Below are 24,449 nucleotides of genomic sequence, written 5' to 3' on the forward strand. Positions count from 1 at the left end.
TCGGAGGGAAACTCGGGCGGCCTGGGCTCGCAGTTCCGGGGTCGCGGCGTAGGCGGAGCAAAAGGCGGGTTGGGTGCCGGCCCTGAGGGTCAGGCCTGGGACGCGTGTGTAGAGAGTCCCTCCCCTCCGCTGGTCGGGCTTCAGAGCGCTGGCTCCGCGCCGCGGGCCCCTGAGTTTCCCTGTCCGCGACTCCGGGTCGGGGGACTGACCCCGTCGGGTGCGGGCGTCCTCGGCGCTGCCCGGACACACTGCGCATGCCCCCGGCGGAAACCCGCGGCGGGGAGGGGCTCCGCCCGGCGGCTTCGGTTAGTGAGGACGCAGGGCGGCCAGCCTCGCCCTCCGCGGAGGCTCGAGTCTCGTCTTAACTCGCGCTCACCTTGCGGTTTGGGTCTCCACGTGCCCTGGGACAGCCGCCCCGCCGCCGTCACCTCGGAGACCTGCCCCGGCGCCAGGTGAGCCGGAAGCACTTCCGGGCCGGGGCCTCCGGTTGCCCGGGTAACCGGAGCAGCTCGCGCTGGAGCTCTGCTAATATTTTAGTTTTTTGATGTAAAAAGAACGGAGGTCGCATCGCGTACTCCGCTAGGCCCGGAAGTCGCTCCTCTGGCGAATGTAGGTCCGCGAGGCGCAGGGCCGCGGGGTGGGCGCTGCAGGCGGGACGGGGAGCGCGTGCCGTGCCCGGGCCGGCGGCCGCCCTGGCTCCACGTGCAGAGCTCGCGCGCCCACGGGCACCCGCGCGCGGCCGGGCACTCGCCCAGGGACCCGGCTCGCCACCCTTCGGTGGGTGAAGCAGGGAGCCTTCCAGGGCCGAGGCGGGTGGTAACGGTGCCTGGTCCCCTGTCTTGTTACCCACGCCTGCCCGGTGTCGGTGGTAGATTTAAAAGCAGCTGTTGGTCAGAGTGCGCGCATAAAATCCCAGCTCTCCCCGGTACCGTCACCTCGGCATTCATGCACGTGTAAGTCACTATAGGAGCATATAAAAGTCACAGTAAGCGCCGCCTCCCCTTGCGCATAATTGGCTATCTTTCCTTAAATCTCCTGGTTTTATAAACATACATAATGTTTATAAATAAGACCTAAAAGGGGTCATTGATGTTTCTGTCTCGATCCCTCTCCCTTCCTCTCTGAAATCAATAAAAATATATTAAAAAAAAAGGGGTCATTGAGTTTGAAATGTTCTGAAACTTTGTTTTTTCCCCCCTTGGACATTTTTACACCTTAGCATATATTTTTTCCCCCTGTTGGAGGCTACATAATATTCCATTATCTGAATCCTGCTGTTTTTTTAATTCTCACCTGAGGATATTTTTATTTTAAATATTAAAAAAAATTGATTTCAGAGATGGAGAGGAATTGAGAAAAACATTGATGAGAAAGAACATAGGTCGGCTGCCTCCTGCACATTCCCTACTGGGGATCAGCCTGCAATCCGGTATGTGCCCTGCCCAGGAATCAAACCGAGGTCTCCTGGGTGCATTGGTCCACGCTCAACCACTGAGCCACACCAGCTGGGATTTCTAAAAAAAATTTTTAGAGAGGAAGGGAGAGAGAAACATTGATGTGAAAGAGGAACATCTATCAGTTGCCTCCCGTAGGTGACTACTGTATAAATTTATATACACACATTTATTTTTTTTAAAAAAGGAACTGTTGCCCTAACTGGTTTGGCTCAGTGGATAGAGCGCCAGCCTGCGGACTGAAAGGTCCCAGGTTCGATTCCGGTCAAGGGCATGTACCTTGGTTGCGGGCACATCCCCAGTAGGAGATGTGCAGGAGGCAGCTGATCGATGTTTCTCTCTCATAGATGTTCCTAATTCTCTATCCCTCTCCCTTTCTCCCTGTAAAAAATCAATAAAATATATTTCAAAAAAAAAAAAAAAAAAGAAACTGTTTTAGAGGGACCAGTAAAATGTGCATTCCATTACTGCACAAGGGATCATGATTTAGCTCTCAGTATAAAAGTTCTATAACTAAAAACACTTTAGAGAAGAGGTTTACCAAATAATATGTTTGTCTATTTAAATCTTTAAAGGTACCAAGAACAGTGATTATCATACACTGGGAGAAAAAGCAAAGGAAGTGCTTTTTATTTTCGACTGGGCACCTAAACGGAAACTGCAGTTGTAGTATGAAGAAAGTCAGAGGAAGAACAAGCCGGATCAGAAGACGGAAACTCTGCAGAAGTTCTCCATCAAGGGGAGGTACAGTGTTTACTTGTTTTGGTGCCAGTGACATAAAAAGAATCTTGTTGCTTGATATTAACAGACGCATATAGCTTTTCTCAAGGGCACATGGGCAATGTTCACAGAGAATATTTCTTAAATAATTCTCTTTGTAATTGTGCCATTGTATTCTTTTTAACCCTTGTGGGAATATAAACATATTTCTCATTCCTTCAACTGTGTCTTTTCTGGGGATGACTCCCAGGTTTCTGTTTCTAGCCCTGCCCTCTCTCCTGTCCTCTAATCACCTGCAAGGTATCAATGTTTGGTTATAAACTCCTCATTTTGAGTTCACTGTAACCCAGTTTGAAGACAGGCTGCATGTGAAAGTGCCTGGCCAACTGGGAGGTACCACATTGATAATGGTCAAGTTTACCAGTTGCTTCTCCTGCCTTTTTGAGACGATCATATGTTTTTTCTTTTTAGTTTACATTATTTGTACATTTTCAAATTCATTTATTTTTATGATAACACTGAGACAATTCATCAGAGGTTTTCTTTTTAAATGGTAGTCTGATTTTATAGTGATCTTAATCACCATTTTTTCCTCCATTGATTAGTGAATGAGAGCTACAAGCCTGAATTTATAGCGCTTAAGAAGTGGTTGAAAGCTAGGAAGTTTGAAGATACAAATTTAATACCTGCTTGTTTTCCAGGTGAGTCTGGCTTTCAGTTCTCATGACCTTTGTCACATGAGACATGGGCACAGGTGACAGGAAAGCAGGGGTGAACCTTGCTGTATTATCTTGGGGAGCGTATCTCGTATTATGTCAGGCTTCCTGCCTTGTAGCTGTAATTCTCTTTTAAAAAATATATTTTTATTGATTTCAGAGAGGAAGGGAGAAGGAGAGATAGAGAGAAACATCAGTGGTAAGAAAGAATCATTGATCGACTGCCGTCTTCATGCCCCACCCTGGGGGTTGAGCCCACAACCCAGGCATGTGCCCTGACCGGGAATCAAACCCTCACCTCCTGGTTCATAGGTCGATGCCCAACCACTGAGCCATGCTGGCCAGGCTGTAGCTGTAATATTTGAGAAGGTGGATTAACATGCTTTACCTTGTTCTAGAAGTAAATGAAGTGGCTTGTGGGAAGAAATGCCGAAATAGTGAAATAAAATTCAAAATTACAAAAGGGGGATGAGAATAGAAAAATAAGGCGAAGGCAGGAATAAGGATAATCCATAAAAATTGCGGTTATAGAATCTTGCGCCCTCTCAGAGGCGAGCCACCAACCTGATGTTCCTTTCCAGCAGTGTAGACAGGTTATATGGCCAGTGACCCGGGTCTTAGTGTTACTGTCCATCAGCAGAAGCGCAGACGTTCCTGGAACTTAGTCTGTAACAAGCTTTACTTTTATACGGTCCTGGTGGCCACTTCCCCCCTCGCCTTAGTAAGTGTAGCTTGCTGGGCTCTGTTTTCTGAACTTGAACACCATGTGTAGAAATACCGGTAAAGCATCTTCCAGGTTTATCCCGTATGCCAAGTTCTGTTCATATACAGGGGTGGACGGAAGTCGGTTTACAGTTGTGAGTACTCAAAACACACAGCTTATTCTTGTATTGTAATGCATTAATTATTGTATTACTTATTTGTATTTCAACTGTAAGCCTACTTCTGCCTACCCCTGTATCTGGTTGGAGATACATTTCTGCTTAAATTATCATACAATTCTAAAGGAGACCCCAGCGGAGGAGGTCAGCTGAAGGGTTCCTGAGAGACCCGGAAGCAGATCGGTAGAAGGTGTCTGGTCTGTAGGTCTTGATTCTGAAGCTCACTTTGCCCTTCGAGGATTACAAACCCAAGGGGAGGTCAGCGCATTTACATTTTCCAGAGCAGCTCCTTGATCCTCCGGGACTCAGGGTACAAGACACCCCGCTTTGAAGTTCATGCACATCTTCTATTCAGAGTGTCTCTGAGGCCTGGGAGCTGCAGTAGATTCACCCTCTCCTGTCTGCGTTCCCAGGTACCGGGAGAGGGCTGATGAGCAAGACGTCCCTGCAGGTGAGCACCTCCCTTGTCCTTGAGACCCAGTGCAGATGTCGCTGCTTTGTTTTGGGGGTTAAACCAAGTGGGTTAAAAATATGCTCGGCACACAGGCATGTTGTACTTACAGATAAGTTTCAGTGCAACTCTGCCAGTGAGAGTTGCTTGCCGCATATCGGAGACAAACCCAAGGTGCAGGGCTTGCACAGAGCAGCTTATTGTGCTGTCACCTGAACACGCCTGGCCAGGCGACCTGGCTGGTGTGGTGTCCCGTGGCCGTCAGAGGCCCAGGACTTAGCAGCTCTCTACCCACGTCCTTAGAGGGAGCTGCCACCCTCAGGTCCAGCGTGTAGCTCCTGGAGCTGGAGCAGCGGGACCCAGCAAGGGGTGAGCAAGGGCAGCTTCTCCCGTCCAGGAAAGGGGACCCATGAACCAGCCTCCTCTCCGTGGCCAGCGACCAGGTGCGCAGCCCCAGCAGCGGGAGGCGACACCTGTCGGCAGTGCCCTTGGGGCGGGTGGGGGTGGTGAGGAGGAGAGAGGCTGTTGGGTAGGCAGCCAGCAGTCTGCCACAGCAGATTTTATAAACCAGATCATGTGCTAACCGTGCACGGGAGGGAGCCGCTCTCATCTGAGAGTGCGCGTAGCAGAGGGAGGAGGCCTCCGGGCCTGTCCCAGGCGCCAGCCTGCTGTGGCACCAGCGGGACAAGGCTCCGGACCCCGTGGGCTGCCGTCTCCTCCTGGAAAACCAGGAGGTGAATGGCATCGCCATGCCATCTGATCTCCAAGGCCCATTTATGCCATTTAAAGGACAGAATACAGTTTTCTGTAAAGCTACCAGGTAGTTCCTTAATTTATTTTTATTTAACATTATTTCAGTTTCTTAATTTAATTTATATAAACCCCAGCCTTTTACATACTAGTATGTTTAGCGTAAAGAATGGTAACTTTTAGTGTTGTAATTCTATTATGCTGTTTTAATTTTTAAATTACTTTATAATTTTTAGTTGTGGCAAAATATATACTAGTATAAAATAAAACTTACCATTTTAACCACTTTAAGTGTGCAGCTTATTAGCATTAAGCACATGTACATTGCTGTGTAATGTTTTTTTTTTTTTTAAATATATTTTATTGATTTTTTACAGAGAGGAAGGGAGATAGAGAGTCAGAAACATCGATCAGCCGCCTCCTGCACATCCCCTACGGGAGGTGTGCCCGCAACCCAGGTACATGCCCTTGACCGGAATCGAACCCGGGACCCTTCAGTCCGCAGGCCAACGCTCTATCCACTGAGCCAAACCGGTTTTGGCATGTTTTTGTTTTTTGAACAGAGGTGTAATTGACCTCATTCTGTAGCAGCATTTGGAGAGGAGACATATACCTCTCATGCATATAGCAGTGACTGTAGGTTATTTTTTTAAATAGGTTTTTATTTATATTAAAGAGAGAAGAAGGGAGAGGGAGAAAGATAGAAACATTGATGAGAGAGAAACATGGCTCGGCTGCCTCCTGCACGCCCCCTACTGGGATTTGAGCCTGCAACCTGGGCATGTGCCCCGACCAGGAATCAAACCTTGACCTCCTAGTGGTTCATAGGTCGATGCTCAACCATGGAGCCACGCCGGCTGGGCTGCACAGCTTTAAGTGTTCAGTTTGATGAGTTTTGATGATGAAGAGATTTACCCCAAGGACCATATAGATCATTTTATCAAGTGGTTTTAAAAAAAATCCTCACCTGAGGATATGTTTTTATTGATTTGAGAGAGAGAGAGAGAGAGAGATCGATCCACACGAGAGAGAAACATTGGTAGGTTGTCTCCGTTACCCGCCCTGAGTGGAGATCAAACCTGAAACCTAGGTATGTACCCTGACCGGGAATCGAGCCGCAACCTTTTGTTGAACAGGACGATTTTCTAACCAACTGAGCCACCGGGTGGATTTTTTAAAAACCATAAAGTCACGGATGTCGGGGCAGGAAGAGGTGGTAGTGGTGATCTAGTCTAATCTCGATTTACAGATGAGGCAACTGGCAGTGGCACCCAGCTGATTTTTGGCTGAAATTCGTAACTGAGATGCCAGTTACGACAGCAGGACCTTACGCCTGGCTTGTCGGCGACTTACTTGTTTCTGGGGTCCGTTACTTGCACCTTAATTTTCCTTTCTCTGTTCCCGTCTCCGTGTGAAGAGCTGTACTTCTGCAGGTGCTAAGACGAGCCCCTTGTGCTGGTGGGCTGCCCTTGCTTTAGCTGGTGGACACAGGCTGGAGGGAGGGTGGGCCATTTCTAGGACAGCCGCTGGATACATGGGGTTGCACCAGATGGGTTTTTGTGTGTGAGTGTGTGGGGTTCTGTCTGTTTCCTGAAGGCAGCACAACTTCCTGGCCTAAGAAAGCGAAGGAACAATTTGATTTGAGTTGTCAGTGTTTCCACTTTCCTTTCTGGTGAAAAGTTGACAGTCACATAATTGACCTTTAATTCCTGTTGGGGTCGTAGTACCTGCGCTGGAGCGGCCTTGCCTACCTCCGCTGACTCAGGGCCTTGGCAGTTAGTCGGTGGTGGTCTCTGTGGTTGGGCTCTTCTGGGTTCTTAGTAGATGAAACCGAGGACTTGAAAAGACTCGCACTCACAGGCCCTTCCCAAAGCACGGGCGTTCTAAACTCTGCTTTCTTTTTCGGGAAGGAGGGACAGGTGATTATTTCGTTGCCTGAGAGTTGCCTGCTCACCACGGACACAGTGATTAGGAGCTACTTAGGGGCGTACATTGCTAAGTAAGTGACCGCACACATGCTACCTGGGGCACCGCTTCTCCTTAAAGTCTGTACCATCGGCAGGTATGTCACCTGAGGCAGAGTTCAGGAGGACCCAGCCCCTTGCATAGCTGATACCTGCAATGGTGCAACAGGGCTACTCTGGTCTGTGAAGTTTGTTTTAATTCATGGCAAACTGGGAGGTGGGTTCAAGTCCTGATCTATCCCAGAAACTGCACATGAAATGGGATAATAAAGGAAGTCAGGGCTGAGTGCCTTGCTCACAGTAGCTTGTTCTCCATCGTAGTGGAGCGTGACAGATGTCAATTTCTCTTTTATTTTTACCCTCATTGTACTTGCTTGAATTTTCTTTCAACTCTGAAGAGCTGTTGACATTAGGAAAGAGTTAGTCTTATTTAGCATAGGAGAGAGGGCGCCAGCCTTGAAGGGGAGAACTAATTTCCAGCTCATGTTCTCCTGGGCCTCTGTTCGGGGCCCTGTCTGAGGACAGTGCGTGAGAGCCTCAGCAGAAGGGTTTCTAAATTATGAGGTTTGAAAGATTGAATTGTGTCTTAACCCAGGGTAAATTCTGAATGTGTCCCCCCCACCCCCTGCTAGCTTTTAAAAAAGTTAATGTATTTTTATTGATTTCAGAGAGGAAGGGAGAGGGAGAGGTAGATAGAAACATCACTGATGAGTCATCAATCCGCTGCCTTCAGCCCGCCCCCTACTGGGGATCGAGTCTGCAACCGGGGCATGTGTCCTGCCTGGAACTGAACCTACGTCTTGGTTCATAGATCGACACTCAACCACTGAGCCACACTGGCTGGGCCCCACTTGCTTTTGTAAGAGGACTGATATATCTTTATTGGCGTGAGTGGAGGCAAGGATGCTCTTAGTATTAATATTTTCCATATCATTCTGAAATTTTGAGTAGAATATACAGTAATATAGGAATCTAGACGTTGAAGGATTAATGTAAACTTTTCTTAATACATTCATGCAGCATGAGATTTTTTACTGTGAACAGATAAAAATACTGCAGTGTATAATTTGCAATAGCGATGGTAATTTAGGATTAAAATAGAAATGCCTACATGTACCAGTGGATGTACTAGGTTCTTTCCATCGGTTTCCCCCAAGTGCTCTAGTTATCCCAGTGAAGCCAGTGGACTGCCAGCAAAAGCTTAAAGCTGGACAACCAAGTTGGAAGCAGAGAGGGCGTTTGCAGAAAGGAATCTTGTGAACAAAGCTGGGACTCGGGTTAGTGAGTCTGCTCTTGTGTGGCGTGACCTGCTCAGAGCACTTGTGTTGGGTGCTCTCTGGAGAGGAAGCTTTGAGGAAGGAAGACCCTCCCATGGCCATGAAATAAGCTGGGCCAGTGCTGACCGCCCCGTCCCTCTGGGAGCAGAACTAACCACTAGAGCAGTGGTTCTCAACCTTCTGTCCCTTTCAATACAGTTCCTCATGTTGTGACCCAACCATAAAATTATTTTCGTTGCTACTTCATAACTGTAATGTTGCTACTGTTATGAATCATAATGTAAATATCTGATATGCAGGATGGTCTTAGGCGATCCCTGTGAAAGGGTCGTTGGACCCCCAAAGGGGTCGCGACCCACAGGTTGAGAACCGTTGCACTAGAGTGTCTGTATCTTCCAATAAGAGTAACTTCTTTACTCTGGCTTTTAATTTGAAAAGGTGGCAGCCTCCCCCGTCTCCTCTGCTGGCTCTGTGCACCTTTCTAGTTGCAGAAAAGCATGCTGGGGACCGGTCCCCCTGGAAGCCCTACCTGGAGGTTTTACCGAAGGCCTACACCTGCCCTGTGTGTTTGGAGCCGGAAGTGGTGGCTCTTCTCCCCAGACCTTTGGAAGCGAAGGCCAGAGAGCAGAGGGCGCGCGTGCGCGAGCTGTTCACTTCCTCCCGAGGCTTCTTCTCCTCCCTGCAGCCTCTGCTCTCTGAGGCCGCGGCGAGCGTCTTCAGCTACAGGGCCTTCCTGTGGGCCTGGTGCACAGTCAACACCAGAGCCGTGTACATGAAGCGGGGCCGGAGGCAGGGCCTGTCCGCGGAGCCAGACACCTGCGCGCTCGCCCCGTACCTGGATCTGCTGAACCACAGCCCGGCCGTCCAGGTGAGAGGCTGCCGAGGGGACACCCGTTCTGTTTCCACAGGGAGGACAGCGACTTTAGAACCTGTGACCTAGAATAGGGAGTGGGCCCACAGGGAAGGTGTGCTGGCTCTAGGTAACTGCCTGCCGCCAGGTATCTCCTGTCTGCTCCCGACCCCATGTCCCTCCAGGCCCACAGAGCCCAGAGCTATACCCCCCGCCCCTGCCCCCCGGTCTTAACCCGCAGCCTGCCCCTCCCTCGCCCACCTCGCCCACCTGTGGTGCACGGTCTTCCTCCTTCCAGAACTGGCCCAGGTGTCTGGCTTGCGTTCCTGTCCCGACCCCTTTTATACTTGGGGGCGTCGCTGTCCGCTTTGATCTTTGCTGTGATCTCTGGTTAATGTACTGCCCCCCTCTCTGAGCTCTGCAGTCTTAGAGGACGGGACTTTGCTTTGTTCCTCTTTGTAATCCCAGTGCTCAGCGCAGGGCCTGGCACGTAGTAGACCTTTATTAAAAAACACACAAAACAAGCAAACAAACAAAACTTTATGGAGTGGGGAAAGGAGTCCGGAAGTCATTGGAGAACCCTGCTGTGGGAGAGTCAGATCCCTTGCCCTCTGCCCTCTCCCCTGTGGCACAGGAAGGAGACGGTTCTGTCTGCAGGGCCTGCTGGGGAAGGGCCTGCCTGAGGGCAGAGATGTCTGTAGTCGGCTCACCCACAGCCAACCCCCCCAGGGTCCACTTGCAGGCACACTGGCTGGGACCCCTGCTCGCTGACCTCTTCACACCCGGCCGCCCGGGGAAGACCCGTGCCACCCGGTTAGCCACCTGGTTCGCCCACTGCCATTGGGAGGGAGCGTGGGGAGGCCTTGCCGTGCCTCCAAGGCCAGGACACTCCTTGCCTGTCTGCTTGTCACTTCCTTAGGAGGATGCGTTTCTGACAACACTGAGTGTGGGAGGCCGAGCCTGGAAGGGTGTCTGTGGTTGATGTTGATGAAAAGAGTCAGGCTCACAGTACAATAGGATGCTGGACACAGGGACTCTGCCCCATTGGGGTGGCTTTATTTTTATTGGGCTGTTAATGCATTTACGCCCCCAGGACCAGTGATTTTACAGTTGAGTGTGGGTACCGCCTACTGCTGCCGGGGGCATGTGGCTCAGGGCCCCGGTGGGCTGAACATTTCCTCTCTGGCCCTCTATGGAAGAAGTTGCCGGCCGGGTCTAAAGTGCGTTGCAGCTGGCTTTTGGCATGAGACTCCAAACCATGGCCTTAATCTATTGTTGATGCTGCCAGGTGGGAATTTCAGCCTGCTCCTCCTCCTCCTCGCTTCCTGGGGCTCGCTGGGCTTGCTGCTAAGGAAGGGGCCTCAGTGCCTGCACCCCCTCCTTTCTGTGGGGAGCAGGTAGGTCTTCTTGTTCTTTTCCTCTCTACCCATCAGCTCACAAAACCGTCACAAAATCCATACGACAGTGTCAGCCAGTGTCATGCTCAAAGGCCTTATTGTAAGACCTGAAATTCCGCGTGAGCCTCGACACCTTTGGGCTCACGAGGCCCCAGAGGCCTGGCGGGCAGCTCCTCTGCTCGCACCTCGTAGTCCCCGACCTGGTGCGGAAGGCTTCCCGGCTGGTTGCTCTGTCAGCCAGACTAGCTGCCCCCCACCTGGTCCCCACCCTAACAGGTTCACCTCCCCGCCAGCCCTGGAAGTTATTCCAACAAGTAACTCACATCTTCCCCGGGGAACCAGTGACCTCTTGTTACTACAAAGCCTGCTTCCTGTGGCCCCTGCTGGTGGCTGCCCGCATACGAGTACAGCCTGGGGGTCGGCCGCCTGTCCGTCCCCCTCCTCCCTCCCTGGGCTGTCTGTGTGACATATCCATTGTCAGGTGTTATCCATTGTCAAGTGTTTGCCATCCCCAGGACCCAGGGGTGGGACTCCCTCGCCAGTGGGGCGAATGGAGGCGAACTAGGGGCTGCCCTGGGAACCTTCATGTTCCCACGTGTGGTTACATTCAGCGATGAGTGTTTCAAAGGGGCATCGGGCTTAAATAAACATAATAACTTAGTCGTTTTAGTTTTGGGTTTTGCTTTAAAAAACTAACGATTTTCCTTTCTAGGTGAAAGCAGCATTTAATGAGGAAACCCGCTGTTATGAAATCAGGACAGGCTCGGGCTGCAGACGGCACGAGGAGGTGTTCATCTGCTATGGCCCCCACGACAGCCGGCGGCTGCTGCTGGAGTACGGGTTTGTTCCCCGCGGGAACCCCCACGCGTGTGTCCCCGTCTCACAAGGTCGGATGAACTTCGGTTCCTATCACTAAGATGGTATACACTTCCCCATCTGGGGGTGAGGTTCTTTTAAGTTTTGATAAAAATGGCAATCCTTTTTTTTCCTTCTAAATATTTTTATTGATATCAGAGAGGAAGGGAGAGGGAGAGAGATAGAAACATCAGTGATGAGAGAGATTCACTGATCGGCTGCCTCTTGCACGCCCCCCAGTGGGGATCGAGCCCGCAACCCAGGCTTGTGCCCTGACAGGGAATTGAACTGTGACCTCCTGGGTCATAGGTTGACACTCAACCACTGAGCCATGCCGGCCGGGCAGCAATCCTTAAAATGTATATTGTTTATTTTCTCCGAGGTAGGGCTCTGGCTCGCCTCACTCTGGCTGACCATGTAATTGCGATAATGAAGTAAAAACAACGAAGCTTTGACCGACATTGAGGATGAGAAGAGCCGAGAAGAGTTTATTGTGTTCGGTCAGACAGGAATGGAGGACCAGGAAGCCTGCTAAGGAAATGCATATTTAATAGATGGAAAGAAATGGAGATCTCTGTACTGAGACGTTTCACTGTCACTAAAGATGGAACAGGATTAGAAAGCCACACACATAAACATTCAGCACTGCTGTGTGTGAAGCACTGCTCATCACAGAGACGTACGCCAGTCTTTGTTCCGGGGCGCGGTGCGTGATGAAGTCCTGGGTTACGCTCTTTTGTGGCCATTAAGTAGCCCTCATCCTTGGTGTTATCTTTCTAAGATCAGGATTTAGCTAGTAAATTTATGCAGTGGCCCAGCTGGCGTGGCTCAGTGGTTGAGTGTTGACCGACCTATGAACCCGGAGGTCACCGTTCAATTTCCGGTTAGGGAACATGCCTGGGTTGCGGGCTCCATCCCCAGTAGCGGGTGTGCAGGAGGCAGCTGATCAGTGAGTCTCTCTCATCATTGATGTTTCTCTCTCTCTCCCTCCCTTCCTCTCTGAAATCAATAAAAATATATTTAAAAAAACTTATGCTGTGAATATTCCCAACATAGTGGGAAACAGTACGTGGAAGCCTGGTCCCTTCTGAGGCGGCAGGGACTGTCTCCAGGCGTGCGGAGCACACAGTCACCGCGTGTATAATTGAGGTGGTTTTAATACAAGTTCTAGCAGAAATAGAAACGTGGTCGAGGTTCTGCTACTCCATCCTATGGGCGGAATAATGCTGTTCTTTATGAAATAAAATAGAAATGCACAAGCGGGCCTTGCTGGTGTCTCAGAAAAGGGGCTTTGAGATTAGCCTCGTGTTATCAGAATAACTTTAACATGATGACCATGAAATGCTGACTTGTGATCAACATTTATGTATTAGTGATTATTGCATTTAAAAATAAAGACAAATACCAAGAGAAAATTTAAAAATACAGAAGTCCCTCATGACTCTGCTGCCCAAGCGGCTCAGCCACTGTTTGCATCCTCACTTTCAGTTGTGCAGACAGTTGTGAATCTGCGTTTAGAAACTCCGCGCCTCGTGTTGGTGCAGAGCCCGCCCGGGAGGTGGGCTTCTGAGCAGGCCCGCTGCGGGCGGTCGTCGGGACTGGGCTTGTTGGCCCGTGTGCCGAGTGGGAGCGTGAGCTGGGTTGCGGGTGTTTGGTCCCTGCCTCGTGGAGTTGTTGTGGCTTTTCTGGAGCTGATGACGATCTCATTGTGTGGGCCTTGACGAATAGACCTCTTTTTTGTATGAATTAGGTAAAACTATTTCCATATGGCTTGATTGCAATGGGAAGGAAAGTAAGCTGAGAAGGAAAGGTTTATACTTTTGTCTGAATTACATCCTAAATCTCAGTCTGATTTTTTTTATGTAGATGTGCTTGTTAAATATCTTCCATCAACAGATAAGCAGATGAACAAAAAGATTTCCATTTTAAAGGATCATGACTTTATAGAGTAAGTGTTCTTCTCTCTCAGAATTGTTCCATTGGAAATTGTGATGAGAAAATGGAGGTTAGGGTTCTGTAGGGATGAGACACCTTCTGACTCTCACCAGCTGGCAGGTAGGTGTTTATCGAGCACTTACTCTGTGCAGTGAGTGGTGCTTGGTGTCATGGGCACATGGGAGTGTAAGATACTTCCCCAGAAAGCTTTTCAGGGATGGAGAGGCCAGCTTGGACAGGAAATCATGGTGCCAGAAGGGAGCCTGGATGAGTTGGTTGTGGCCCAGGTTGCGTTGGTCTCTGAATGTGATATGGTGGGTGGCATCGGCTGGTGGAGGCCAGGCTGGCCCTCCCCGACCACGGCGTGGGCTCTGGGCATGGGGGTGGCTGGTGACTTCACAACCAAGGGGAGAAGAGGGTCAGGGCTCTCCCTTCGGTGATGAAGTGCAGTTGTGAGTGACCCAGCTCCGTCCCAGGCCGGTCGCGCTGTGGTGCTGCCGCTAGTTTAACCCCCACACCCCCCAGAGGTGTCAGCCTCCGTCTCCCTGTGACGCCGTGCCTGCCGCTGGACCTCCTCCAGCTCCAGCTTCTGACCCAAGTGCATTGGAAAATGGCTTGCATTTTTTTTTTTTTTTTAACATGAGAGATTTTCCTGTTACTCAGGCTTTATCATTAGGTATTTGAAGATTACTTTCCTTTTGTCTTTCTGACCAAGGCCGCAGGCTCCATAACGTTTAGTGGCCGCTTTAGAGAAACTGCTTTAGCCCTGGTCCCGACGTACTAGTGACAGCTTGTCCTGTCCCCCCTCGCAGAAACCTGACGTTCGGATGGGACGGGCCGTCCTGGAGGCTGCTCACGGCCCTGAAGCTGCTGTGTCTGGAGGCTGGAGAGTTGTGAGTGCACGTGGGCGGTCAGGCTGTAGCTCTGGGATGCCATCGTGGGCGTGGGCCGCGTGCTCTTGATGCCACTCACCCGCCCGCTGGGTGTTTCTCTTCTTAGTTTTCCGGGTTCTGTTTGAGCATCACAGTCAGAGCGTGTGGTTTGGAGAACTTCTAGTTTCTCCTCAGAGGTTCCCCCTGGGACCTAGAGCTCCTTGTTCAGAAGTGTGGGCACAGGCACTGCCCAGAGGGGAGTCTGGTTTTCCCGGAGCCAACAGAGCTCCTGCCCCCCCCCCCCCCCCCGTTCTGCCCCAGGGGCAGATCCAGGGAGAGGCCTGGGCGTTTTCATGGGGAGGCGGCAGGGGCTGGTGTAACATGGGTCCTGGTCAGGCTTTTGGTCCCCGCCCGCCCCCCCCCCCGCCCCCCCCCCCCCCCCCCCCCCCCCCCCCGTGGAAAGGACCGAGGGCTCCCGTGGTGTGTGCTGTGCTGCCCTGCCCGGAGCTCCTGCAGCCGGTGCTGGTCTGGTCAGAGCCAGAGCAGAGAAGCCGAGTGCAGGGAGGACTTCCTGAAGGGTGAAGCGTCCCTGAGTGGTTGGGAGGGTTACGTGAAATAGCTCAGTGCCCAGAAGTGGTGGCGCTGGCTCAGTGGGGCCTCTGATGTTTTGGTTCTGCATTTCTTTTTTTAAAAATTATTTTATTGATTTTTTACAGAGAGGAAGGGAGAGGGATAGAGAGTTAGAAACATCGATGAGAGAGATCAATCAGCTGCCTCCTGTGCACCTCCTACTGGGGATGTGCCCGCAACCAAGGTACGTGCCCTTGACCAGAATCGAACCTGGGACCCTTCAGTTCGAAGGTCAATGCTCTATCCACTGAGCCAAACCGGTTAGGGCTGGTTCTGCATTTCTAAGCGCCTTCTGTTTACTTGTACTCGGATGTTGCCGCAGGCCCAGTCACCGTGCCTTTCGCCCTCCAAGCCACTTCCTCTGCAGATTCTGCCCGCCCAGCATCTGTTCCTCCACCCTCCCTCCCATTAGTGCTTCTTCCAGCGTATGGGGTGGCGCTGCCACCTTCGGCTCAGGATCCTGCTGTGGCTCCCTCTTTTAAAAAAAAAAATGTTCTTACTGATTTCAGAGAGAGGAGGGGAGGGAGAGAGACAGAAACATAAACGATAAGAGAGACTCACCGATCTGCTGCCTCCTGGACTCCCGCACGCCCCTCACTGGGGATCAAGCCCACTACCCCGGGCATGTGCCCTGACTGGGAATCGAACCGTGACCTCCTTGGTTCATGGGTTGACGCTCACCCACGGAGCCACGCCAGCCGGGCTGCTCTTGCTCCCTCTTGCCCACCCTCAGACGTGTATCCTACCTGCCGGCCCACTGCGCCCGGCCCAGGGTCGCGTGGTAATGAGAGTGCCAGGCCCGCTTCCTGTTCTCGCCGGGGCTTCTTGTGAACCTCGTCCGTTTCAGCACAGGAGGAGCACGGGCGGGAGCGTGGGGAGTCCCTGTGGGGGGTTTATGAGAGGAATTCACTGTGGGACGGGCTTTGTGATGCTTCCGGAAACAGGAGAGGGCTGTGTGTGTTGTTTAGGTGTAAAAGTCGTCTTTATTTTTTGAGACCCTGCTGAAATGATCTTATAAACATTTTGGTTCTAGTCCTCGCTGGAAAAAAGTCCTTCTTGGGGAGAGAATTTCAGATACAAATGAGAAGACGAGTTTGGACGTCGCCCAGAAAATATGCCGTTATTTCACAGAGGAGGCTAGTGCTATGCTTCAGAAGGTATGTTTCTATAATTTTGCATCTTTTTTTTAATGTATTTTTTTTATTGATTTCAGAGAGGAAGGGAGAGGAAGAGAGAGGTAGAAACATCAATGATGAGAGGGAATCATTGACTGGCTGCCTCCTGCTCGTTGGACCAAGCCCGCACCCCAGGCATGTGCCCTTGACCGGAATTGAACCCTTCCATCCGCAGGCTAATGCTCTCTCTGCTGAGCCAAACCTGCTAGGGCTTGCATCTTTTTCTTAAAGAAGTGTTTTGATTAAGAAGTGACTTGTTTTGGGCATGTTGGATAGAGATGGTACACCTTCTTTGAGTGTTGCTTAATGTGATCCCTGTGAAAGGGTCGTTCGACCCCCAAAGGGGTCTCGACTCACAGGATGAGAACCACTGCCTTAAATGCATGAACATTGATGTAATCTGTTTTTGACTGTTAACATTCTGTCTGCACCTTTTAATAGGTAAAATTATCGCATGAATTCTTGGTAATAGATTTTTAAGTACTCTTTTCCTTTTATTTTTATTTAGTAACTATTTTAATTAAATGAGAAAACAGCTGTCTAGTCGGTTTTGCTCAGTGGATAGAGTGTTGGCCTGTGAACTCGAGGGTCCTGGGTTCGATTCTGGTCAGGGCACATGCCTGGGTTGCCGGCTTGATCCCCAGTGTGGGGCGTGTAAGGGGCAGCCAGTCAGTGATTCTCTCTCATCATTGATGTTTCTATGTCTCTCCCCCTCTCTCTTCCTCTCTGAAATCAATAAAAAATAAATAAATAAAATAAAGAACAGCTCATTTGAATAAAAACATAACTGGGTTTTAAAATATTTTAATGAGCTTTGAAGGCAACATTGTGCTAGGTGGAATAAACCCGAATGCAGAAGACAAATTGTGCGGCTCCCCCTCTGGGAGGATCTGGGACAGGCAAGGGCATAGAAACCGACGGTGGAGGATGCCAGGGCCGGGGAGGTTGTGTTTAATGGGGACAGTGTCCGGTGATGATTACATAACATTGTGGACATTCTAAATACCACTGTCTGTACATTTAAAAGTGCTCAAAATGGTAAATGTTATGTATGTTTTATTATATTAAAAAGTTTAAAAATAACTTCCAGGTTTCTCACATGAAAGATAAAGAAATGACGTTGATACACCAGCTCACTTTGGTGGAAACGTTGTGGACAGAAGAGCTGAAGATCCTCCGGGCATCTGCCGAGACCCTGAGCGGTTTGCAGGCCGCTGTTCGTGACTCACCCACGTGCCTCCGATCGCCTCCCCTGCTGGGTGTCGCCCCCTCTGCGGGGTGTGACGCCTGAAACACTGTACACTAAGGTTCGTTTTACCCCGAATCCTTTCTAGGTCTTGGCTCTGGATCTATACTGTTCACAGCGTTTTCACGCCTGTTAACATTAAGGACAAGGGTGCGGGTGTCAGAGCAGAAATCATTCCACAGAAGCCAAGAGCTGCTGCTTAGAAACACTGGACATTGTCGAAGCACAAGACGATGCGGTGTTCCCTTCCGGAGCCTCTGGGCGCAGGACGAGCTGCTTCCACTTCTCCCAGCTGAACATTCCGGGTCTCCAAGGGCCACAGCGACCGGGGTTGTGGGAGGCAGGAGAGGGAGTACTGCCAGTCGCCGCCCGTTGTCTTTAAATGCTGCAGCCCATGCTGCGTACAGGTTAATCCCAAGCTCAAGTGCACGAGTCCTCGGCTCAGCCGGTCAGTGCCACGTGAGCGGCAGAACACACGGTGCTCAGCACTCGGTGCTTGTCACGGCCTCCTGTGAGAACAAGCCCCACTGGCCCTTCACAAGGGCTGGGCTGGTGTCTGAGGAGCAGAGCTGAGCCGGGCTCGGCAGTGAGCTGGAGACGCTTCCCTCTTCGTCCACTGGGTGGCGCGAGAGGACCGCCGAGCCGGAAGGCTGGCTCCTCAAAAGCAGGCAGTTGTGTTCAGGTGGGAGTGGGATCTGGACAAAGCAAAGCGACTCTGTGCTCCTGGGACAGAACGCTGGTGTCCCTGCTCTCCTGGGGGCCTTGGCCTCCTTGGGTGAGAACAGGCAGCTACACAGCAGTTCAGGGCGAAGGGGCCTGGCCAGGTGTGGGGCTCAGAGGTGAGGGTGGGGAGGGCAGGTTATAAGATGCAGGACTGCCTGTCTGCCTACGACAGGCCATAGGAAATATCAGTATGTGGCCCTTTTTCTTGAGCAGAAGAGAATGTCTCATCGCAGGGAGCAGGTTTTAGTTCCATGTCTTGGAGAGCAGGCAGGCAGGTCCTGGCCAGGCAAACAGGAAGGCTCCCTTCCAAGGGTGTAACCTGAGCCCCCACCCAGAAGGGGGTCTGCTCCTGTGACGGCTTCTGCCAGGTGTGTCTGGAGCCGGGAAGGAGCCTTCCTCTGACGGGCTGGCCGTCCGTCCTCAAAGGCGTGCGTTTGACGTGAGGACAGAGCCTCAAGGTCGCGTGGAGTATGCCCGGTGTCCTTGGACTCCTGCGTCCATGTTGACTGACAGGCTCCGATCCCAACCGGCTGGTGACAGGCGTGAGGTGGCCCCGCACATCACTCGTTTGAAATGATCTCTTGGGTCTGCTGGGCCGCCCCAGGGCCCCGTTGTCTGTCCTCAGGTGGAGACTCGCTCGCCTTGCAGGTCCTTGGACCCTCCGCGCCACCTCTCCGTGATGCACATCCCGGCCCCGCCTCGAGCGGGCGGCATTCCATGCAGAGTGCCTGCAGGGCCTGGCGAGCCCCTGCTGCAGGTTTGAAGGTTCCCCTGGAACTGGATGCGGAGAGAGACCCACACGTGGCCGTCAGTCTGATCGGAGTTGCCTGACGGTGGCGGCTGTTTGTCTGGAAGCGATCTTGCTGAGGAGGTCAGGTGGGGATCAGGCGCTGTTTCTGATGTGGTTTAATGTGCAGGCGAGGCTGGAGCCATGGCTCACGTGGGCTCGACAGAAACTGTGAGAGGAAGGATTCTGTCTCCGTTCGGGGCCAGGAGCAGGGTCCCGGCAGGGCCGCAGGAGCCCATCTTCCTCCTTTATAATCTGTGGTGGCAGGAGCCCCGGGGCTCACCTGCAACCCGCTCCCCACGGTGGTCTGCAGCCAGCAGCGCCCGCGCCCTGGGAGCTCGCCTGTTAGAAAGGAGACTCACACCCTGGCCTGCCGCGTCCGAGTCTGCGCAGTGACCAGTGACGGACGTCAGAAACGCTGCCCACGAGTCAGATCCGCCGCCTCGGGCCAGCTCTCCGGCATCTCCAGGGCCCGCGTGGGGGCGGGGCCAGCTCGGTGCCAGGCTGTGCCATCCGTGCATGGAGTCCTCCTTGCCGGGCACCGTTCTCTTGATGGATGGGGAAAGCCCGGGGAAAGCCAGCTCGGGCCAGGGGGCGAAGTCCCTGCCGCAGACAGCAGAGCCCGGGCCGAGCGCGGATGGGGCCAGGGGCTGTGCCGAAGCATCTCTGCGCAGACACCTTTGCAGCAGACGTTTCCGCGCAGACATTTCTGCCTCATAACTAATGGGCTGTGAGGCGTTTCTGCCATAAGAGAGAGAATGACTGCCGGCAGGTTTGTTGTTTGGCTTTATTTCTCTATTGACGAAGCAGTCAGGTGCCGTAAAAATAAAAATAACTGGTGGCGATTTGCTTTTCTTGTTTTGCTCCATTTCTCCTTGGATGAGGTTCTCACAGTCGCTCCTGTTTTAGGTTAGGTCGCGTGTAGCTCTCAGCCAGCCCTTAGCATCGTTGGTACTTCTCCCCGATGACCATGACTTCCCCAGGAGTTGGGTTCTCATCCTGCAAGAGGACACGGGGAGGGGAAAGCAAGGCCAGGCCCCCGAGGGCAGAGCCAGGCCCACGGCTCCCACGGAAGGAGAAAGTGCTTCGGCGCCGTCCACAGAACAGAGTCTGCTGTTTGTGCGGCGTTGCCATGACTACAGTTTAAATGTAGTGACATAGTCTGCATCTCACAGGAAACTTTTGAATTTTGTTTTTCACCTTTTCACGTTTCATTATGCCCTTCCAAATGTCCCTCTTTATTTATTTGTTTATTTATTTATTATTTTATTTTATTTTTTTTTTTAATTGCTTAAAGTATTACAAAGAGTATTACCTATGTCTCCTTTTTCCCCCCGCCCTTGACAATCCCCTGGCCTCCCCTACCCCCCAGTGTCTATGTCCCTCTTTTATTTATTTTTTTTATTTTTTAAAAAATATATTTTATTGATTTTTCACAGAGATGAAGGGAGAGAGATGGAGAGTTAGAAACATCGATGAGAGAGAAACATCGATCAGCTGCCTCTTGCACATCCCCCACCGGGGATGTGCCCGCAACCCAGGTACATGCCCTTGACCGGAATCGAACCTGGGACCTCTCAGTCCGCAGGCTGACGCTCTATCCACTGAGCCAAACCAGTTTCGGCTATGTGTCCCTCTTTTATATATCGTGATTTTACCCTTTTAATGGTAAAAGGTAACTAGTTATGTGGCGAGGATGTTTGCTGCAGGGATGCTGTGGCCACGGTATGGGCCAGAGCATGTGGTGGGACGGACTTCTCCCGGCCCGTTTCTGGCTGCCTGGGGTTCTGGGACAGGAAGGCCTAGCGGAGGAGGACACTCGGGGGGCTGGGGCGTGGGGAGGACCGGCAGTGCCCTCTGCGCTGGCTGTGCCTGTTCTGTCCTGTGCTTCGGTCCCCGCATGCTGCAGGCTCGCAGGTGGATGGAGCCGGTGGGGCTGCCGGCAGTCTGGGGTCTGGGGGTGATTTCACGGCATTGTTGGCGCCCATTAGTTCAGATTTGTGCAGAATGACGGAGCAGCCCCCGGTGCCCTTCCTTTCTTTATTGCATGTTTTCTTTGTGAGGGGAATAAAGAGCCGACTGCCTTTTAAGGGACAGGAACACTGAGTTTTGTCTTCCCATCCCATTACTGTCAAACAAGTCACCTGAGAACTCAGGTCACATGGTCCGGCTTGCAGGAGCGCGGCGCTCCCGAGAGGACGGCTCACAGGGGTTCTCAGCAGACCGAGAAGAATGCCTTTTATCATGTTCTGCTTTCTACCTCCCACTGTTTTATTTCCCTTCCAGCATCACTCAGGCCCAAATGGTATTTGTCAGGAGTAATTGGCGAGCGCCGGAGGCTGTGTTCAGTCTGCTTGAATGGGAAATCTCAAAGCGGTTGTCATGTTGAAAGAAAATACTACATTTGATCTTTTTTTATGATTTCTGCAGACATGGTGCGTGTCTGCATTTTTAGCCTCACGGCCCCTGTACATTTGGGGGAAACGCCCTGCAGGAAGTAGCACTTCGCAGTTCATTCACCTTCTGCAGAGAAGTAACCCCCGCACATGGGGAGTCACTGAGAAACCAGATTTATTTCCATTAGGGGCTCAGGAGCCGCTGGGCGCAGGTTGCTGGACCCCCACTCCGGACGTAGGGCTTCGCGTCTCGTGTCCGTTCCTGCGAGGATGTTTATTCTTCTGGGTGAAACGGTGCCTGAGGGCGGTGGCGGCCATCCTCCAGCCTCTCGCTGCCCCTTTCCGGGCAGGACGTCGGGCCCGCGGGGAGACTCCTGGTCAGAGAGCAGAGCGGCGAGACCGAGAGTGAGGCCGGGCATGCAGACGGCCTCTCAGACGGTCCCCAGCACGGGACACAGTGCGGAGGCTTTCCAGGGGCACACAGCCCCGCCGAAGGCCCCTTCCTCCGTGTTCCCCCGTGTGTCCACACACACCCTGAGGAGTGCCCTCGCCGCCACAGGCCGCAGAGCCGGGGGACGGACGCCCCACCTCTCGTCTAGAGCGCTGGGCTGCTGAGTCATGAGTCATGAGTCACCACGGTGTTGTAGAAAACTCTAGATTGGGGGTCAGCAAACTGTAGCCACTCCCTGTATTTATAAATCAAGTTTTTTAAAAATGGGAACTTTTTTTATTGTGGTAAAATATGCATAACATAAAATTTGCCATTTAAACCATTTTAAATGTACAATTCAGTGGCATTGAGTATCATGTTGTGTAACCATCACCATTTCCAAAACTCTTCCATGGCCCCAAACAGAAATTCTTTACCCATTAAATGGTAACTCCTCAGCCCCCTCTCCCCCAGTACCCGCTAACCTCTAATCTATTTTGTCTCTGTAACTTGTCTGTTCTCAATATTTCATGTAAGTGGAATCATGTAACATGTGCCCTTTTGTGTCTGGTCTGTTTCACTTAGCACAGCTTCTGCGGTCCAGTCATGTAGCAGGTGCCAGGACTCCCTTTCTTATGGCTAATGCTCCACTGTATGTAAGGGCCACATTTCTTTTTTCTTCTTAAATATATATTTTTATTGATTTCAGAGAGGAAGAGAGAGGGAGAGAGAGAGAGAGAGACATCAATGATGAGAGAGAATCATTGATCGGCTGCCTCCTGCACGCCGCCCCCTGGGATTGAGCCTGCAACCTGGACATGTCCCCTTGGCTGGAATCGAACTTGGGACCCTTCAGTCCTCAGTCTGACATTCTATCCACTGAGCCAAACCAGCTAGGGCCACATTTCTTTCTTTTTTTAAAAATATATTTTATTGGTTTTTCACAGAGAGGAAGGGAAAGGGATAGAGAGTCAGAAACATCGATGAGAGAGAAACATCGATCAGCTGCCTCCTGCACATCTACTGGGGATGTGCCCACAACCCAGGTACATGCCCTTGACCAGAATCGAACCCGGGACCCTTCAGTCTGCAGGCCGACGCTCTATCCACTGAGCCACACCGGTCAGGCCACACATTTCTTTTTTGAGGGGGACATTTTCCTCTAGCCTCTTGGGTTCAGTGGCTGGGGCCTGTGAATTAAACTGACAAAAGATAGATCAACAGGAGTAAAGATTTATTTTGCGTGCACATAGGGGCTACACAGAAAAGCAACGAAAAAGCCAAGAAGTAGTTAGGCTTAAGAGCTTATGTACCATTTTACAAAAGGGCAGTAAGTTGTAGAGAAGTGACTAGACAAAGGAAGAGAGATTTGGGCTTCCCAGGGGAAGGTAAATTGTGGGAAGCTAATGGAGGATAAGGGCTGTTTAGTAAGGTTCGTTATGCCGACTCCAGTTGGCAGGCCCCGTGATAGGAGTCCGGTGATTCAGACTTGTCTCCTCCTGGCATGAGGGGCGGGGGTTGGGGGTGGGGGTGGGGGGAACCTTTCCAAATGGAAACCTATGCTCGGGTTTTTGGCCGAAAGGAGGGTGGAGAGTTCCTCCTGCACCTGCGGTTTCTCAGGCGCCTTCAGCGGAGGAGCCCGTACGCCAACGTGGCCCCTTTTGGGGCAGCCTTTTCTGACCCCGTTCACACGGTTCAGCCCAGTGCAGCACGTAAGGGATGACACGCACATCCAAGCTGTAGAGATGTGTGTGCATCTGGCACAACGACAGCCCGGCGTGGACTCAGAGTTTCAGAAAATATCAACAAATGTCGGGAAACGAGGCAAATGACACTGTGCTTTTTTTGGGTGATTTTTATAAAACAGCCACGTGTTGGGTAAAGCAGCCATGAAAGATCTCAGCAACCCGTCACTCTATAGGCAAAAACATCATGTTGCTGATGTAATTGTTGAGAGTTACTTTTTCAGTGTATTTTAAGGAATAGGTTATATTTAAAAGGGGTGTTGGTTTTGTTCTGTATCCCAAGGATAACGAAGCAAGCATGCACTATAATAAATACATTTAAATAAACATGATTTTTGCTAAAAATCACAACAAATGGAATTCACTGATTTTCGAATGTTCCGGTGGGAGAGGTGAGGCCCTGACCGCACAGGTGCTGGCTCTCAGCTGACAGGGACACAGCAGATCCAAGCGACCGGACCCCCTGGGATGCGTGCCTGAGAGTTAACTGGAAAGCGGAAGTTAGTGCTGCTGGTTGCACGTCTCCCCGCGTGCTAACTGCTCGGAGGAGGACGTGGCGGCGTTCTCGTCCACATGAACGCACGCGCCGCTCACGCATCCTTTGCTTATCTTTGCTGCCTGTCTTACTGAAAATGTACTCCCAGCCCTGGCCGGTGTGCTCAGTGGTCAGTGTCGGCCTGCACAGCGGAGCGTCGCAGGTTAGATTCCTGGTCGAGGGCTCGTACCCCCACCCCCAGTTGGGGATGCAGGTCCCACCCCCACCCCCAGTTGGGGTGCATGTGGGAGGCACTCAGGCATGTGTCTCTCTCATCAATATTTCTCTCTCTCGGCCCCCTCCCCCCTCTCTCTCACTCTCTCAAAATCAATGGAAAAAATATCCTCACTCCTTGGGTGAGGATTAAAAAAGAAAAAGAAAATGTATCCCGAGTGAAATTCAGAAAAAACAGAAACTGCAGAACCACACCTCCCAGCAGTACAGCCACAGCAAGGGCCTTCGGTTGCCTGTGGTGGGACCTTCTCCTTCCCTCTGGCCCACGGTGTCCTCTCCTTTTTCTAAATCGAGGAAGTGCATCTGAAACGACACTATTCCAGGGATGACATTGGACGGACCCTAAGTTATCGGGAGAGTAATTAAACTTCATGTCAGCGCTGTTCCACTTTTATTAACTGTGCACACCCGGTGCTGGCCGGGAGA

The 24,449-nt window shown here is 51.5% G+C and overlaps 1 protein-coding gene across 6 annotated transcripts; it reads left to right on the top strand.

Annotated features, from left to right (window-relative positions):
* Positions 1 to 23,007, top strand: SETD4 (SET domain containing 4). Of its 6 annotated transcripts, none has more exons than XM_070407228.1 (12): positions 1 to 452; positions 2,030 to 2,198; positions 2,780 to 2,875; positions 4,185 to 4,222; positions 6,883 to 6,971; positions 8,652 to 9,081; positions 11,173 to 11,347; positions 13,182 to 13,263; positions 14,063 to 14,143; positions 15,786 to 15,909; positions 17,018 to 17,234; positions 21,268 to 23,007. In XM_070407228.1, exons 2-11 carry the CDS (start codon positions 2,126 to 2,128, stop codon positions 17,216 to 17,218), a joined length of 1,389 nt encoding a protein of 462 aa, XP_070263329.1. In that variant the 5' UTR covers positions 1 to 452; positions 2,030 to 2,125; the 3' UTR covers positions 17,219 to 17,234; positions 21,268 to 23,007. The 6 variants fall into 6 exon arrangements, 5 of the variants coding, with proteins under 5 accessions (XP_070263329.1, XP_070263328.1, XP_070263327.1 ...); XM_070407227.1 differs by lacking the exon at positions 21,268 to 23,007 and adding an exon at positions 18,501 to 19,533; XM_070407226.1 differs by lacking the exon at positions 21,268 to 23,007 and having other exon boundaries at positions 17,018 to 19,533.
* The last annotated feature ends 1,442 nt before the right edge of the window (positions 23,008 to 24,449 follow it).

Source organism: Myotis yumanensis, unplaced genomic scaffold (assembly GCF_028538775.1).
Source record: "Myotis yumanensis isolate MYYU_CA2020_CCGP unplaced genomic scaffold, mMyoYum1.0.hap1 SCAF_2, whole genome shotgun sequence".
In the NCBI taxonomy this organism is placed as follows: domain Eukaryota; kingdom Metazoa; phylum Chordata; class Mammalia; order Chiroptera; family Vespertilionidae; genus Myotis; species Myotis yumanensis.